The sequence below is a fragment of the Carassius auratus genome, unplaced genomic scaffold (assembly GCF_003368295.1).
Source record: "Carassius auratus strain Wakin unplaced genomic scaffold, ASM336829v1 scaf_tig00215912, whole genome shotgun sequence".
NCBI lineage: Eukaryota > Metazoa > Chordata > Actinopteri > Cypriniformes > Cyprinidae > Carassius > Carassius auratus.
The window spans coordinates 1,496,535-1,516,141 of NW_020528306.1; the positions used below are offsets into that span (position 1 = coordinate 1,496,535).

Below are 19,607 nucleotides of genomic sequence, written 5' to 3' on the forward strand. Positions count from 1 at the left end.
CAGTTTTACAAATGAGTTTTACACGATTTTGTCAGGTTTTGCTCACTTCTGGGTATACCAGTATGTCCTGAAATATGCTAGTACACCAAAATAAGTGCATTGATGATCTGTTGTGACATTATGCTAAGAGTTTTCAAAATTTAACAGCCACTTGTTAGAATAATACAAAAATACATTTTAAAATATAATTTTTTACAGTACTGATGAAGTAAATGTGGCATTGGTGAGCAGAGACTTATTACAAATACATTACTATTAGACATAATATGATGTTTTTTTTTATCCGGTATAATAATATCTTTAAATCCATGGATAATTCTCTGAAATGAAATGACAGAAGATGGTCATGTAGGACACACAAAAGATAAAGTTTATTTATGCAATTCTTAGCATACAAAATTAAAATACAGCTAACGCCATTGTATTTATTTAGTTTTAGTCCTTTCTTTCATCAAAGTACTATTTAAAAGGAAGCATTTGTTTGTTGGAGTTGTTATTTGTACAGGGTTTATGAGGGACTTTTAAGAACAGCAGAATTTAGAAAAATCCTTGAACATATCTTAAACACTGGCTCAAACAAATGCATTGTAAATTTCAGTGTTATATAATAATAGTAATATAAATAATAATACACTTAGAGGCATGTTTCTGATCAAACAACGGAATGCACATAATCCATCTGACATTAAACAAACCGATTCATTCAGGAAAAAAAAAAATATATTTAGCATTATTTATAAGCTATTCAACTGTTAGCCAAAAGGGAAAACTTTTCTTTAACTAATTTCATACGTTGATTCACAGAGTTCATTTGCAGCACATTTCAGGAAGTGATAAAAGAAAATTTCAAATCAAAACCAGTGTTAGCAATTACAAGCCTGGTTGTAGGAATTTAGGAGCCTTTTTCAAGACAATCCTTATGATTATTATTTTAGTGGTTCATTCTTGGACATAAGCTCAGTTCTAGCTGCTGCTCAGAATATGATGCGTTTCTAATGTGAATTCCACAGAAATAAGTAAATATCGAACAGCACAGCTCCCTTTTTACATTGGTTGTTTTGAATATGTTTCTTTGTAATAGCTACATTGTAAACAAAAGCACACAGTTACCAGATTCCCAAGGTTTAGGGTTTAGACCCCATGCATCTCAATCGATACACAAAGTGGTCTACATATGTTCTGCTTCTATCATCATTCTCATTTAATGAAACATTTGAACATGAAGAAACGCTGTGCTCCCTTTGGATTTTTTTGTGGTTTATATGAGTTTATACATGTGCAAAGGAAAAGAAAACCATACAGGGGCCCTTGAAAAGACAAATGAAGAAGAAAAACAAGATAGAGTGAGAGAGGAAGTAAGGGAAACGAGGACAGAAATGATTAAAGAGCAGCAAAATGAACAGTTGGCACATTCTTTGTGGTGTTGAGGGTGAAAGGATCAGATGAGTGAGGAAAGTGATTTTGGCCCCTGGCGTGCGGTGCTGGATTGGTCTCAGGTGATCATGCTGGGGCCTCTGTGTCCGGTTCGTTCGTGGATGTTGGAGAGTTTTAGAGCAATGGCAATGAGAGGACCCAGCACAACCTACAATGATCAAAAGAAAGAGTGGGGAAATACTTACTAAACAGACTGCCAGTACCATGAAACAAATGTAGCAAATGGCAAACTGAATTAAAGGAATATTCTGTGTTTAGCTGAATCAACAACATCTGATTAGCACAAAGCTTTATTTTCACATGTACAGTAAAGTGAGGAACTTATAATGAAAGTGGATCGGGTAAATCCACAAATATTCAAATACTCACTGTATTAATAGTATAGTCACAAGATGTGATCAATATTCATGTTAACATGATTTTATAATCAGAGAAATACTTCACCTTTTCTCTATAGCTTTATAGCTCAGAATAATACACATGGTTTAATAATTAATGTAATTCACATTTCTGTATTTAAATCCAATAAAATTGGGCCCTATTCACTTCTATTGGTGGTGCTTCACTGTAACCATGATTTTTGTTTTTTTAAATCGAGGGATGAATCAAATTATTTTTATTCCATAAATGCTGTTGATTGAGCTTAAAGGGATAGTACACCCAAAAATGAAAATTTTATGTTTATCTGCTGACCCCCAGGCCATCCGAGATGTACGTGACTTTGTTTCTTCAGTAGAACACAAACTGAGATTTTTAAAACGTTTGCAGTCTCAGTCCCATAATGTACCGTATTTTTCAGACTATGAGTCGCACCTGAGTATAAGTCGCATCAGTCCAAAAATACGTCATGACGAGAAAAAAAACATAAGTTGCACTGGACTGTAAGTCGCATTTATTTAGAACCAAGATAAAACATTACCGTCTACAGCCACGAGAGGGTGCTCAATGCTGCTCAGTGGTAGACTACAGGAGCACTGAGCAGCACAGAGAGCTCTCTGGCGGCTGTACACAGTAATGTTTTCTCTTGGTTCATGTCAAATACATTTTTATAAATAAGTCGCACCTGACTATAAGTCGCAGGACCAGCCAAACTACGAAAAAAAGTGCGACTTAAAGTCCAGAAAATGCGGTAAGTGGATGGGATTCACGGCTTTGAGAGTCAAAAAAACATACACAAACTAAACCAAATGAAACCCTGCGGGTCGTAACGATTCCTCTGATGTGTAAAGACACAAATCGATTGGTCTGTGCAAGAACCTGAACAGTATTTATATAATTTTTTACCTCTAATTTTACCTCTGAACTGCCCTTAGTGCATTTTCTTCTTCAGTCTGCACGTCAGTCTGCAATCTGACGTAAAGCAAGAAGAAGAAGGAACGAACATGCTCAGGACAGTTCAGACATTGCAGTTAAAGGGTTTAATTTGGTTTTGTTTGTGTTTTATGACTCTAAAAGTCATATTTCCCATCCACATACATTATAAGACAGACTGCAACGGTTTGAGTTAAAAATCTCAGTTTATGTTCTACTGAAGAAACAAAGTCTTGGATGCCCTGGGGTAAGCAGATAAACATCTCATTTTAATTTAATATCCCTTTAACGTACAGAACCTGGAATATTATTATTTTAATGATCTTTAGAATAATAATGGACATGGCTTTGACATTTTTGTTTCACAATGTAATTATGTAATTCAGAAGCTGGCAACAAGGCATGAGGGCATAAGAATGAACACAATACTAAATTAATTTCTTCAAATACAGTAGATGACATATTACTCGTATACAAGCCAAAAAAAACAAACTAACCTGACAATAATACGTATGTGGCAAAAAGTGACAGATTTTTCTCCAAACTTATCTATTTATGATTAATAAATGTTAATACATACATGCAAGTTAACTCTTACAGTTATTATGAAGTGCACTTTTGTTATTATTTTAATACAAAACTATAACGAACTAAACACATTTATGACAGGTTCCATTTGTCCTCGGAAGGTGGAAATACAGAGTACCCAGTAGCAACTTTTAACCAGAACACCCTCTAGTAGGAATCTCGTAGGAATCGCAACAACTTAGACAGATTACAATATGGTTGCTTAGTACATAAACAGAAGAGAAACAGTAGTAATATATAGTTTATTAGCACTTATGTTTGTCTGTGTCTCAATAAACTCAGAGGTACACACAGTACTATCCAAACTATTTATGGACACGATACTAAGGCATGCAAAATACTGCTTTGTATGTGTTTAGCTAACAATTTCTGCATACATCTTGGTTTTCCGACTTCTGCACTGGAACACGGTCCACTTGGGTATGAGATAATTACCAGCTCAGACATCCGACTTTTCAGGTAAATGGAATGCAGCATTATTTCTTAAGCATGAAATGCACTGGTTTATAAGCACAAGCTTTTACACAAGTGTTGCTGTGATAATGCCAAACAAGAGGTTAATATTAGAATAGCTCAAGTGAATTGTTCACCTGAGTTTCTCTGTTGTGTCTCTCTGGGTTTCTCTCGTAGCTCTCTGCGTAGATGCGGACGGTGGCCCCGGTTCCAGCACCAGAACCACTGAGCCGGAAGATGATTCGGGACGAGTCTGTGAACATGATCCTTAGGCCCTGCAGGACAAGTGCAGAAATAGAGATAAAGTTCATTTTAGTGCCAACAATTCTGATTGATCACTGAGTTCCTTGAACCTACAACCTTCGGCTACCAGCTTAAAAAAAATGAATCATTATGCTATACCACAATATCTATAAAATTTTTTTACAATTTAGGATCTACATTACAAAAAGAACTGTGAAAACATTGATTACTCAACATGGCACATTCGTGTTCCTAAACTGACCTTTAAAAATGTTATTTTATGAAAATCTAGGCTGGGTTTACTACTTGGATTTTTCTTGTAATTCATAAAACTATCCACTAGATGTCAAGAAAAGCTCTGAGCCAGAAAACTTATCAGCGGTCGAGGAGTCACAGTTAATATTAGATCAAACTTATGTTGTTGACATCAAAGGCTGTTCATCCAGTCAAACTCAATAGTACTCACTATTAAAATATAATATATTTTTAATTTGAATTTTAAGGACATGTCCATGTCCATTTTTAAATCTGAGTCCTCAATCAAAACCAGAACCACTGTTCTAGATGTAATATTTGTGTTGGTGTGTGTGTCTGCGTGTCATGTTGTCCGACAGCTGAGTGTCTCCTCGGTGGCCCCCTGCAGACACGCAGAGAGGAGGACCAGGACAGCTGACACAATCCGGCACTGGGAGGAATGTCTGTTGTAATAATACACACTCAGCTGTGGAGACGCCGGCCGGACGACTGAAGTGACTGTCACGGTCGGTGGGAGATCACTGAATGAACGACAGGCCGTGACCCCATGTCCCCAGTGTGAAATCCCACCAAATCACGAGGCTCATAAAAAATGCTCACCAATACTGCATATATTTGTTCAAAAATATTGTGAAATAATATTCCAATTGAAAATGCTTTCTATTGGAATATATATTTAAATGTACTTTATTCCTGTATTTTTGTCAGTATTCTTTGATTAATAAAATGTAAAAAAAAAAAAAAAAACAGCATTTCTTTGATTACTATTATTTTATTTTATTTTTGTGACACTGTAAATGTTCTTACCGTCACTTTTCGTCAATTGAATGTATCTTTGCTGAATAAAAGTATTAATTTCTTTAAAATTTACGATTGCAATTCTGAGATATAAATAAGATGAGAGGTAGATGAGGGGTTGAGTAAAGTGTCAGGAAAATGTCAAGAGGTCAAGGTTTGGCTGGTTAGCATCCAGAAACCCCCTGCTGGCAGATGCCATAACTACATCATTTCTGTCTCTGGAGAGATTGTTCTGGAGAGGGAGAAGGTGGTTTCTGCAAATTCCTGATCAGAACCGAGTGAGTCAGCTGGGTAAACTTCAAACACAAGGCTATGCAAGGGTTTATGTGTGTGTGTAACACAGACCACTAAAGGGCTCTGCATCTTGGTACAGCAAATCCAGGCCAGATAAAGATAAAGCATCTACTGAAACATCCTTCTCCTGTTACTATCAAGCACATGTGCATCTCTGTACTCTAGCACATCCTCCAAAAAAGGAGTGACAGAGAGAGAGAGAGCAGCTGAATGAAAATTTTAACAGAGTCTCGGCACGTGTATATTGTTCATTTCAGCCATGCCATATATACCGTACACACATAAGCAGCTAAGTGCGAATGTAGATGCCCAAACAAGGAATCCCACTGGGTGGTCTGTGTGCACAAGAGGACGTGTGCCATACTAAACAGCATATAATTGCTGAACATAAAACCTTAATGCTCAACAAACCCCTGGCAGCCCTTTATACGAGCGACTAAGCTGCAAAATCTCTGACAGTTCCTCATTAGCTCAGATGAATAAGGTGCATTATGGGACCAGTGTGTACATTTCTTTTCATCTTGTTCAAATGCACAGATTCTTTTTCTTTTGTTCGGGCAGTTTAAAGCATGGTCACATTTGCAGATTGGCTCTTGTCACCATAATACAAGATATATTATCATGCTCATTTCCCTTATTTTTTCATCTAGATGAACTTGGCCAGCATCAAACGCTCACTTAAAGTCTATTAAAAAACATAAATAATTTAATTAAAGTTGCCTAAATTCACCTGTGGGGTCTAAATAGTTGATTTTTTATTTTATTTTCATTTTCATTTTTTTGATCAAGCAAATGCAACCTTAATTGGTGAGCATAACAGACTTCTTCCAAAAACAATGAAATCTTACCAACACATGCTGAACTCAGGAGAAAACATGTTGAAGATGCACTTTAAACCTGTTTAGCAACACAGCTGTTTTGAAGCAACATCACATTAAGAAGCAGATCCTGTCTCCTATTTGTATTACGAATGAATGGACATAAATACAGCAAAGACTAGTGAGGCTGCAATATGACTGAACTGACCTGTTTCCTGGACACACTGCCGTCCACTGGGTCAATGTACTCAAAATTATCAGCCTTCTCCACACTGTAGATGTTATTTCCCACAGAAAACTTCTGAGTGGTAAAAGCTTTATCAGTGATAACAGCTTCCAGATCTCTCATGAGGTAATACGCTGCCTTGCCGTCCACCCCTTCATAGTCAAACCTGTCAGACATAACATAAATACAGCAAACGCTATAGTAGATCAATGTAAAAGAAAGACTACCAACATAACTTAATGGCACCTACAGCAATAAATAATGGGTGCATGAAAATTTGGAGAGCTCCCAGGATTTTCACATGAAAACTACAAGTAGAGCTAAATATGGTGAATGTGGGAAACTTGTATGGGAAAGGCGAAAACAATCCAGACACAATTTAAAGAGATTCTGCCTATTCTACTCTGTCTCAAAGCAAAAGCCATTGAGAGTGTGGGTAAGAAATATCCTGAAATGAAGACTGATGTTAGAAATGAAGCTTGGGAAGATGCTTTCTTGGGTTTAGCTCACCTGCAGAAGTAGTTGCGTCCCATTTTGGCCCAGTGGTCTCGCACTATTTCCACCACCCCCTGCTTTCGCACTGCCATGATGGATAACCAAACCAGAACTGACCACAGGCCGTCTTTATCACGGATGTGGTCTGAACCTAAGAGAGGGATAAAGAGAGTCATATTTTGCGATTCAATTTGCATTACTACTCAAAAGGACGGTAAGATGTTTTTGAACTGTAAGATTACGTTCACCAAAGGTGCATCTATTTGATCAAAAATAGAAAAATACCGATTACATTTTGAAATATAATTACTGAATTTTCAGCCTCATTGCTCCAGTCTTCTGTGCATCATAAGAAATCATTTTAATATGCAGCTTAATTTTTTTGTGGAACTTTTTATACTTTTTTTCAGGATTCTTTGATAAACACACCCTGAACACAACCTAAAAAGCCCACGTGATTCAAGTTTTCAAGATGAGACGGATCTAAATCAGGACAAGACGATGACTAAATGAAAGCCCGCTCTCTCCTGTTCAACTTTTTATCTGCTTGATTTATGCTCGACATCTCTATGACTTATGTTCTTTGATCTGGTTAATTTCATGTAATCATATGTCGGGAAAAGCATATCCGACAGCTGCTCTCAGTGTGTGACTAATGCTGGAGTGCTGAAAAATGCTCAGGCCTACCGCATATCACATCAGCAGCCAAAGTCTTTTGTCTTAACAGTCTAAAATCAATGAATCAACACAAAATACACTTCAAAAAGCAGATTTCAACATTTAACAGCTTGTCAGACTGTTATCTGATAACTTTCCCTTGGATCAGAAAACAATAGCATGATGCAGAAGCGAACTGGTTCCATGCCAAAAGGGAAACTTGCTTTATGCCAATATTCCATAAACACACTCAGTTTATACCAGATACGTACACATAAAATATATGATGAATGTATGTATTCTGTTGTACACTTATAGTATGTATGTCTAGCACAGCTGAGAGTGTTTTGTGAAAAAAAATCTGACAGGAGTGGAAAAAGAAATCAGTATACAGACCCAGTGTCCCAGTAATCCTGAAGCAAAGTCAAAACATGGTGAATAATGAGCAGGCTGCTCTTTTGACACCTACAGACAATGCCTCGTGTCTCACTCAAGGTCTGATGGTGTAAAACCCCAGAGGCTTTACAGATCGACCCTCTGCCCACAGAGCCAAGCGTCTGTCTGCCCAGCAACATCATTCAGCACCAGTCGCTTATTCCACATTCAGCTGCCAACCAAAACACAAGCATTTGATACATGCAAGGACTCACCTTCGTGTATGGGAGTCCCTACAACTATACACTCTCAGAAAAAAGGTACAAAGCAGTCACTAGGGGAATACCCTAAAGTACAAAAGCTGAAAGGTATCACCTAAGTGGTACATATTATGTACTTAAAGGTACGCATTAGCACTTTAAATATGCATTTGAGTACCAATATTAGTAGCTTTTGAAAGAGTACTGTCCCAGCAACATTTTGTTCCTTTTTTCTGAGAGTGTTATTTCAACCAAAAAAGAACATTTTCAAGTGAACTATAATTTAGCTTTAATAATTTACATTTTCACTAGTTTATTTAATTTGAGCATATACGGTACATATATCACAGTAATTTTTCCCTATTTTTACAACAAATGTAATCTCCACCACATTTTATTTCATTATAATCTGTGGTGGAAATTATGATTTTGTGATCTTTTTTTATAATGACCAACTGCTTTGTCTTCCTATGTTTAACCTCATAGCTAGAATTGTACGTCCTAAATAGTCTTAAATAACATTTTTACACTTTCTTAGACAAAATTACTGCTTGATTGGAAATGACGCTCAATAAAAATATTCTGCTCACGAGTGATATTTATTTAGATTTTCTTTACATATCACGTCTTTCATTTTGTCAGGTCTCAGCTCTTTAATCACACCACTGTCTCCATGGCAATCAAAATAAATTTGCATAAATCAAACAATAATATTGACATTGATTATTTGTATTTTACTGTCTGTTTGAATAATCATAACATTTTTATGACAAATTCACATATTTTTAGATTGAATGTATTGTTCTGAGACAAATAAAAGACATATAAGTAATTGTGTAGCAAATATATATTATGAATGCACATTAAAACGGACCCGTCATTGAACAAAGATCTATTTAAGTCCTAAAAAGTGCATGCTTATCTTGTTGACCAAATTACGTTTATAACTCAATAACTCATATGTGAGCCTGGACCACAAAACCAGTCATAAGGGTCAATTTTTAAAAATTGAGATTTATGCATAATCTGAAAGCTGAATAAATAAGAGTTCAAATGATGTATGATTTGTTGTAATAGTACAATATTTGGCAGAGATACAACTATTTGAAAATCTGGAATCTGAGGGAGAAAAAATATCAAAATACTGAGAAAATCGCCTTTAAATTTAACCAAATGAAGTTCTTAGCAATGCATATTACTAATCAAAAATGACATTTTTATATATTTACTGTAGGGAATTTACAAAATATTTTCATGGAACATGATCTTTACTTAATCCATATTTAAACATATTAATGTTTTTTTGGCATAAAAGAAAAATAAACAAAAATTGACCAATACAATGATTTTTTGGCGATAGCAAGTGACTTGGTTTTGAGCTCCAGAGTCACATATATGGGACTTGAGATATATAATCACTAAATTCCAATAAATCTCTTTCCTTCTCACTCCTTCGCCTTCTTCTTCTGCGCCTCCACCCTGTGCTTTTGTGAGAAAAGCAGAGGAGTAGTCATTTGCTTTTGCCAGCAAAAAGCACTCTCACTTTCTCCCTATTTCAGATGATTCAGTATCCTTTACTAATAAAAAAATACACAACCGCTGAAAATGTCAATAAGATAAGCCTTTTGTGTTTGAAAGAAAAGTAACATCATATGGGTTTAGCACAATCTATGAAAAACATTGTAATTAAAGTGAACATTGACAGAAGATTAATGATGACTTTTAAACTGTAAAAGCACAAGTGGGGCTTTTATATGCTTTTAGAGGACTCTGATGGCACCCACCTGTTCCAAAGCTCTCCTCTCCACAGAATGAACACCTCCCAGAATCCATCAGGTTGCCAAAGAATCTCCAGCCTGTGGGAGTTTCATAAAGCGCCACCTTCATAGCCTTAGCAACCCTGTAAACAAACAGGAAGCAGGAGTATTCCAGTGCAATCCTATTCAGAGTTTATTTGGCCAGGAACAAATCTGAAACGAAATGCATTATCTCATTGGCTAAAAGCATCACCCCTTTATGAATATCTTTAAAAATGTGTAACAAGCTACATGGCACTGCAATGTTACACTATAAAAAGTGCAAATGTGCTATTGTTATTGTTCTATAAATTACATTACATATATATATATATAATGCATTTTTCCTTCAGCCAGCACAAAGTCATGCTGCCAAACTTTTTCAGTCTGTTTATGAGTGTAAGCTTGACTTGAGCGCTGGACCATGTCAGCTACAGAAGTCTAGGGAATGTCTTTGCATAATAAGATGAAGATGCATGTAGTCTGGCAGTTCTGTGAACACAAATACATTTTCAGACCCCTATTCATCTTTCATTTGTAAGTCAGAAAAGGACTGAAGGAAAAATTAGGACTCATAAACAGAGTACAAGCAGATGGATGTGCTGTTAGTTTCTAAAAATTACTAATCCACGTTTAGATTGAAATACCAGACTATATGGTACACTGCAACAAATTACATTCTGTGAAAGAAGATGGATGTTTAGGTAATGATCATTTAATGTACTCTGAGCAAAGTAATGACCATTCAGCTTATTGGTAGTACATTTACTATCTGTCCTTTGGACTGATTAATAAATCAAGTGGCATATTTTGTCTTCTCAATCCAATGTCTTTAAAAGGCAAAAAGCAGAAAGAAACTATGCTGACATTTTGGCCGACATTTATTTTGAGATTCAGCCATGTGCCTGGAGGAGCAAACAGCACTTTAATTATCAGTGTGTAGTCTACACCTGTTTAACTTTTTTATACTGACAAACTCCTGCGAGCTGTCACAGAAATAGGCTTACTTCTGGAGAAATAGTGTCATACAACATTACTGTTAAGACAAGTTTTGTCTTCGGGAACTGTAATCTATGAAAATGAAATATATTCAGTGTCAAAATTAAGGAGATTGAGAGAACAAGAGGAGAAACACAATTACAAGTCTCTTCCTCTGCTTGTTGATCTTGGATAGTTGGCTAGATTCCTAACTATTTTCAGACACTGCAGTCGGGCATTATGGGTAATGAGTTGCTGAGAACCCATCAGATGAAGGGACAGATAAGAGGGAACTGATGTAAATGAGAAGAGTTAGGATGCAGCTGTTTACTCATGGGTGGAATTACTAAATATGGGAAAACAAGTGTTTGACTCAAGGGACGAGGAGTAGAATGGAAAGCCTGGCATACGGACAGCAAACTGGAATCTTTGACCCCTTGACTTGTTTATGATAACTTATTCTCATATTTGTGGCCCACACAAGCAGCGCTATATCTCTGATCCAGCATTTTAAATATTTTGCATGCATATGTGTTCATGTGGGTGTGCCTGGGTTTTAACTAACAATACTTTCTAGAAAAGAAAATAATGTATTTAGCTGGATTTACAGTCAGCAGCTGTTCCTAACCTCAATCTGGCAATAAACTCTATTATCATCCGGCAGAATGTTAGCATGAGTTGACAGGCAGTTAAATTAAGCTGGTACCACAGTTATACTAAAATGCTTTCCATTTACATTCCTTGCTCCAAGGTATAATAAAATATGTTTGAAAGTGAATCTTTGAATACCAGCAGTGCTTGAAATTGATTAATTACAATAGAAACAAATAGTTTAAGGATTTGATTACCTTATAAAGTCTAGTGAGTGGCATAACACAGACGACGAGGACCAAAATGAACAGTCCAACAACATATAGTGAAAGATGCCTTGAAAATACATTTAATAAAAATATAAAATAATAATCAGCTTTTTGTGCATTTTTTTTTTCAGTTCAAAGATTAATATTATTTCATATCAAGTGTACCCTTCATCACTGACATCCCCAAACAGAATTGCAAAAATGTATTAAGGCCAAAAAGAAAGAAAAAAACTTTTCCTTTTTTGAGTATGTATGCAATATCACCTTAGTAAAAGTGTTTTTGTTAGTGTTTGAATAAATTGGCAAAATATGGCTTCTGGAAGAACTAATGGTTTATTCCTGAAGGAATAAGTGTTGCTAAGTAAATGGGTTCTGTGAATTATTCAATGACTCGCTCATAAATACAGACACTTATTTAGATCCTGAATGAATCAGTGTGGTTGAAATTAAACTGTTCAGTGAATGATTCAATGACTTATAAGGACAGTTTCTTATTTAATTTCTGAATTAATTAGTGTTGAAAAAATCAGTTTAGTCAGTGACTCAATAAATAACTCATAAAAATAGACCCTTGTTCCCCTTCCCATGTGTAGGGAGCATGGCAGATGTTTCCTTTCCATCCTTACATCCTTAAACACGCTCATACACCTACATACAGTATAAAGACATGGAGCTTCTCCACTCAAATACAGGTCAGCAAACACTCATCAGACCCACACCTCACACATGTGATAGTAGATTATCTCCACTGCCACTTAACAAACACACACTCCTGAGAGGACCATAATGTAAACACAGCCCCAGCCTAGAGCTTGCTTGTCACCTAAAAAGGTTTACAGCAGCAGAGACGCCTCGCTCCAACAATTCACACCACGAGAGACATTCATTCCTCAGAAAATCAGTTCAGATTAGATGGACAGAATGATACAGATTTATGAACAGAGACACTTAAGGATTCTCCATCACCAGCTCCAGAACTGTATAATCTGACTTTTAAAAACTCGCAATACAAGAACATGCTGATTAAACTTAAACTTTAGTAAAGTTACAAAAACCAGAGCTATTATACTGTAGCTATTATATTAGCCTGGAAGGCAACAGCTCAGATTTTAAGGGTGACTTCAGTGAAAGCGAGAACGTGAAAGGGAACAATCTAGAACTGTTTCTAGGCTGGGAGGACCCATACTTAAATTTCATTTACAGAATGGAAATCATGACACTCTGCTTAGCTAAGAAGACTCGACCTCCACTTTCTTTATCTTAGCCACACCAGTAGTTCAATTCTCACTGACACTGTGTTTCTGACATTATATCAACCTCGCAAAGCCTCTAGAAAGTGAATAATGAGTCACAGTGTAACAACAATATTGATTCAAGGAAATCAGGGCTAATTCTGGGGTTATGGCACAATAAGCACTCTCTGGCTGTTTGCAATGACTGAACAGGCAGCACAAAATAACATCACTTCCTGTTTGACTGCCAGCATTGTAGGTACAGTGCACCCACTATCCCTATTATGCCTTAGAAACCTGTATGACTTTCTTTCCAGTGTTAAAAACACAAAATAACTTATTTTGTCTCAGTGAATTTTTGCCCATACAGTGGAAGTCACTGGTAACCAAAACATTTTCACATCAGTCAGGGTCACATTATTTCAGGAAGCTGCAAACTTTAGTGCATAGAAGAAAATTGGGCCAGAGAAGAGGGTTTAGAGTTGGCAGTTTTTTGGCCTCCCCATTTAAGTGTATGACAGTGTGAATTAATTTACAAAGTTTGTCTTTTTTAAAACTAGTTTTGAAAGCTGAAGTGTATAGACAAATCTCAGATGGAACCTTGTAAGGCTGATTTCAAAACAGCACTGTATTCAGAGAGATTTTTTTTAACACTCCTTGTTCCCCATTGGTCAAAAAACAGCCAGCCCCGCCCCCAACTCACACCATTGGTCGAGCTGTTGCCATGTCAGACCAGGGTTTTTTTTTGTTTTTTTTATAACAACAGAACCACAATTACCTTACATTTAACAAATGCCATTTAATGGCATGAAATCACTATTCATTTCTCATAGCACAAGATCCTGTCTCAAAGCAGGCAGGACTTTATCACGATGCACCCTGAAAGTTATTTTTAGTGGGGTGAATGGTGTCTGCAGGAGCGCAGGGTTGAGCTAACTCTGTTATTCTTAGGGAGTGAGTCTCCATGCTGTAACCTCTGGCCTCATCACTAATGCTTTTACCGCTCATCAGTGTCTTAAACTGGACAGAACAAGAAGTGAAAAACTAATTGTGAGAGAGTGGAAGTATCTTGATGGATAGTTTCCTCCCTGATCATCAGCTCATAAATTATATTGGAGTTGACCGGCTTTTATTTAAACAGCACTGAACTCTTACAGTATGCCACTGACTCTTTTTTGACAAAAAAAGTGAGAGTAAAACAGAGAAATTGCTGCAGACTGTGTGAAATCCTTTTAAGTAGAGAACAGTCTTTGGCAGCGGGCTGAATAAAAGTGCAAGCAAATAAGTTGTAATTAATATACATGTACATAATTAATATTCATGACAGTACTTTGTTGATTATCCTGCAGCATGTCTTTAAAGGCATTTCAGTGCTATCTTTGTACCTTATTTATCTCTAAATGGAACCTATTAATTCTTTAAAAGTATAGATATTATCTAAAGCGTACATATTAGTACCTAGGGTACCACCCCAGTGACAGTTTCGTACCTTTTTTTTCTGAGAGTGCAGGTATTCTATCAAACAAATATAACACCTACAGAACTATGAATACTCTTTAGATAAAAATAAAATGTCAGTTAGATCAGGAATGTTTTCTTACCTGTCAATGGCTGTGCTGGTCGGCATACTGCGGGCAAAACCTCTGATTCCTCTCTGACTGAAGTAAGGGATGCAGGAGAGGTTTGCAGCCATCACTGCCAGTGAATCTGACGGGCTCACAAAGAATCCATTCTCCCCCATAATCATGTAACGATCCTATATATAAGACAAACATATCCAGTTCTGTCACCTCATCTGATTAAACAAGCAACTCCACATAAAATAACCGAATATGCAGCTGCTGAGTCATTTGAAAATGACATTTGTTTTATAAATCAATTCTATTATTGAGCAAGGATGCATTACATTGTTGCAAAAATATAGATTTGAGATAAATGTTGTTCTCTTGAACTTTCTATTCATAAAATAAGTGTAAAAATCCACAAAAATATGAAGAAAAACAACTGTTTTTGACATTGGTCATAATAAAGACATCTTTCTTGAGCACCAAATCAGCATATTATAATGATTTCTGAAGGATCGTGTGACTCTGAAGACTGAAGTAATGTCCACCAAAAAAATGTATTCTTTCCAAAATCTTACATAAAAATTTGAATGTTAGCATATTTGTTATTTTCTCAGCAGTGTGAAAACAATTCCTGTCTCTCACTTGTTTGAAATATTAAGAAACATAGATAATAAAAAAAGATAAAACTCATAATAAAAATAAAGAACTGCAATCAAAACAAGTCTGTGACGAGTGGGGCGGGACCGAGAGCCGTGGGATCGGAGCGAGGCAGGTGTCGCTCATTTCCAAATCACTCCACCGGCCTCGCTCCGTTCCCACGCTCTTGGCCCCGCCCCTTGAAAAAGAAGCTGTAAATAATCCAGCAAATTGGTTCAGCATTTTGAAATGTTTACATTTTTTCTGTGATTGTGTAATTTGTACTTTATTTGTAAATTATTATAAAATGATAAGAGACAAGCACCCCATCTGCATCAAAAGCAGCCCCAAAGCCAAACTCTCCCCCCTTCATGGAGTCCGCCAGAAGTACGGTGAATGCAGGGTTAGGGTTGGGGTGTTGGCCTCCAAAGTCCTCCAGAGGGACACAGTTAACAGCAGAATTAGCTGGAGCCCCGAGCTCATCACATAAGATTCTTCTGACATATGGTCCCATAACTGAAACAGATGACATAAAGATATGACTCTACATACAGATATATATCTGCACATTCACATTTGAAACGCTTTACAGGAGTTTACCTCCATTCATGGCATCTATTCGGATCTTCAGCTGTTTTGGACCTGTCAGCAAGCTCTTGATGGCACCAAAGTCAAAAATCCCTCGCAGCATGTTTAGATAGATCTCAACTGAATCTACAATCTCAACTTAAAAATGGGGGAAGAACAATTTTAAGCTCAGTATATGAATAAAAACTAAAGTTTATGACAATACCATTATGAAAAGTTAAGCCCCTCACCTCTGAAGGGCTTAAACTTGTTCTCCAAGTCAAAGTCATGACGGCCAAGGCGGGACAGGTCGATGTGGAGGTCAGGACAGATGGCGTATTCCTCTAATGTGCGACTGACCTGATGGATCCTCTCCATCACTGTGTCTGGAGATGGTCCTGGAAACAAGAAACAGTGACAGTTTATTATTATTATTTTTTTTAGTTTTACAGATACAATCATCATGTGGTACATCCTTCACAATAATCCACCAAAATCAAAATATAATGGATCACAATGCATATTCACATATTTGTTATAAATGTGGTTTCACTGAGAGATGGAGGCTGAGATTTGACCTTTTTTTTACCTTCAATCAGCAACTATACAATCAATGAATCAAATGTGACAGGAACAACTTTTACAATGATTTTTAAGGATCATATTTTTTAAGGATGAAACTGAAGACTGGAGTAATGGCTTCTGGAAATTCAGCTTTGCTATAGTTAGAGTAAATGACATTGTCAAATATATTAAAAAAGAAACAGTTGTATTGAAATGTTATAATATTATGTATATTAAGGCTATATTATAATAGCATTAAATGTTTTATTGTGTATTGTACTGTGGTGCAGTATTTGTGAGCATACAATTTGCACTGTTTGTCACTAAAAATAATATTACCATCATAATAATGATGTATGTCAAAGCAGTAAATATATTTAAGGGAAGCAATATATTTTAGGTACATTTAGGTCCATAGAAGATTTTTTTACACTGAGATTCAAGATGTACAACGCTATTCCACTTGGGATTCATGGTGTAAATAGTTCTTCATGACAGCTTACACAAAGGTAATGTTAAACTGAGGTCATGACTTCACTGGCACAATGATTTCCTTAAAGGCTGATATTATATATAACCTAATGAAATCAGTTTGTTACTTTTATTATTCTGAAAGTGCATGGTCTCACCTCCATTAGCAACATTAAATTTGATCCCGAAGTCTCCTCCTGGGCCTCCTGGACTGTGGCTTGCAGTGAGAATGATCCCACCAATGGCTTTTATCTTCCTGATGATGCAGGAGACCGCTGGGGTGGACAGGATCCCATTGTGCCCAATGACCAGACGTCCAATCTGAATTCAAAGTTTTGGTTTTATGGTTGTGAAGTTTGATTTATATCAGTTTTTTACTTCAATACATTGAAAGTCAGTGCAGTCCAATGTTGTTTTGGACTACACTAATTTTCACTGAAAGAACGAAAACATTAAACTTTCTTAAAAATATCTGGAAAGTCATACAGATTTGAAATGTCAAGTGTAAAAGTGCACATCCTGAATAGGCTCTTTGCTTCCAGACCTTCACCTGTCATGTAAGGGTTATCATAACATTATATGGTGGGCTTTAAACCTGAACCCTTCAGAGGCGCCAGTCATGGCTCCTGCTGCATACCAGATCAACAACTATGTCTGTCCGGTAGCTCATTCTTGTAGGAGTGACAAGCTGACTCAAAGGAGACTTGACATACAATCCCATCTGCCATAAATCGCAAGTGCTCCGATTATTGACAGATACTTTCTTTCTACCTCACAGGACAGCAGCCCAGACATCTCAGCAACTTTGTAACTCATTAAGCTTTACAAGATCAGCCACTTTCTATTAATATTGAATTGTGTGGCATATCTCACTCAAGCATTTAAAATGAAGAACAAGTGCACTGACCTTCCCCTTAGTAATATACCAATTAAAGACTACTCTAGATTGATGCTTTGCTTAGTCTGTTGTTTTTACTCTGTTTGCATCTCTCAGATGAAGCTCGATGAGTGTGAACTGTATTCGCAGCACTCTTTGAGCAGCTTATCCATATAAGGTTCTGCTTTTGGATACACAGCCTCTGTATATCATGCCTCTGAGAGCTACCGAGTTTGAATTGAAGAATGCCACTGATACAATGAAGGAGAATTAAGGAGTGCGGGATGATGTGGCTGAATTTTTGAATATGAATGGAATAAAATTATCTAGAATATCAAAAACAATGACTTCAGGCTTTTTGCTCAGACTGAACTAAACATTATAGCTTAAGTAGAGGCACAATAAAATAGGCTAGATATGTTGACAGAGTTGATGAAGCTTTTGGCTCATGGCCATATGTTCTGGGTGTCCCCGTCGTTCTGACATGAACATGAGAGGTCAATACAAGGGAAGCTGTGGCCCTCCAGGAAAAGTGTGCAGGATAGGGATGGCACAACAGATAAGACAGGATACCTTTGCCAAGATTTAGCTCTAAAACGTATCTGTCATAATGTGCACAGTTAGTAGCTTCTAAGGTTTTCCAACAAAATACAATAAAGCTGTTTGGGATCTCAAACATTACATAAAAACAGATGTGATCATTTATACAATAAATTCATTTAAAGCTATCCTGATTAAACAACTTAACATACATCAGCTATACAACAAATCATCCAACAAAGCTTGTGCATTTTTAAAAGACACATGAAATAATAACAATAAATAGCTATAAAATAGAATAATAATAAATAAATGCAGCGATAGGTAAATAAGCAAAAAGGCTTTCAGTAATCAAACCTTTTTTTTCAAGTATTAAATGCAAATGAAAAGAAAGAAAGAAAGAAATGTGCTTTCAGTAATCTGATGCTAGCTTTTTGAAGAAACACATAAGAAAATTTATTACATTTATTAGAAATGCTATTGGAATACATTTTAAATGACTGAACTAGATGGACATGCGTGAGATTTATGTTTCCCTTTGCAGAAATATAAACACCATCTCACCCCGTTGGCAGCTGCCATTTGAACGATGGCTTCAGTCGCAGCCCGGCTGAAGTATCTCCCGTCGCTGCCCACCACCATAGTGCATCCCTGACGGTCCCTCAAGTCGATGGAGGACAGCAGACTTTGGATGTAATTTTGCAGATAGTTCTTTTTACTTTCGAAAACCGCGGTCTTCTTTCGCAGCCCATTCGTCCCTGGTCTCTGGTCATCGAAGGGGGTTGTTTGGATAGTCAAAATGGGTATAGGGTTAGTTTCCATGATTTCCAGGAACGCTTCGGGGTGTCAAAAAATGAGTTTGTTAGTGATACAGTGTTGAAAATATCGTGAAAAGCAACGGAAGAAGTTCACGGAGGCAGCGAGCGGTCAGGGTGCGCCACAGCGCAGTGCGCTTCAGTCCAAGTAAGTCAATTATTTGAGACGCGTCCCGTGACGCTTCTTTGGAAAACTAGTGTACGACAGCTGTCTTCTCATCGCACCGGGACAAAATGTGAAGTACGGCCACAAAATTCAGAATAAATGGTTGTTAAACGTAAAGAAATATTCCAAAATGAGGTCTTACTCTTATCGACACTCTTCTCCCGAGCTGTCACGCGTGCGTTTGCTCGCCAAAAGGCAGGGAGGGGAGAAAACTCTATATAATGAGCTAACGCACCGACCAAAAATAGCTCATGATGTGTGGGAGCGAATAGTGACAGTGTGCCGCTGTGTAATCGAGCACCTCGACTGTCCCGTGGCGCACTGGAGCTA

The 19,607-nt window shown here is 36.9% G+C and overlaps 1 protein-coding gene across 1 annotated transcript; it reads right to left on the reverse strand.

Annotated features, from left to right (window-relative positions):
* Positions 1-1,252: 1,252 nt before the first annotated feature.
* LOC113096326 (phosphoglucomutase-like protein 5) lies at positions 1,253-19,573 on the reverse strand. Its single transcript, XM_026261679.1, has 11 exons — positions 18,861-19,573; positions 17,038-17,200; positions 16,096-16,242; positions 15,878-16,003; positions 15,603-15,793; positions 14,675-14,829; positions 9,992-10,107; positions 6,931-7,066; positions 6,403-6,586; positions 3,924-4,061; positions 1,253-1,582 (listed from the first exon to the last, which is right to left on the reverse strand). Exons 1-11 carry the CDS (start codon positions 19,116-19,118, stop codon positions 1,493-1,495), a joined length of 1,704 nt encoding a protein of 567 aa, XP_026117464.1. The 5' UTR covers positions 19,119-19,573; the 3' UTR covers positions 1,253-1,492.
* Positions 19,574-19,607: the final 34 nt, after the last annotated feature.

Coding starts and splice junctions, on each gene's coding strand:
- LOC113096326 (XM_026261679.1), bottom strand. CDS start 19,118: ATGGAAACTAACCCTATACCCATTTTGACTATCCAAACAACCCCCTTC. Junction 15,794..15,877: donor AATAGATGCCATGAATGGAG/GTAAACTCCTGT, acceptor CATCTGTTTCAG/TTATGGGACCATATGTCAGA. Junction 10,108..14,674: donor ACCAGCACAGCCATTGACAG/GTAAGAAAACAT, acceptor GTTTGTTTACAG/GGTTGCTAAGGCTATGAAGG.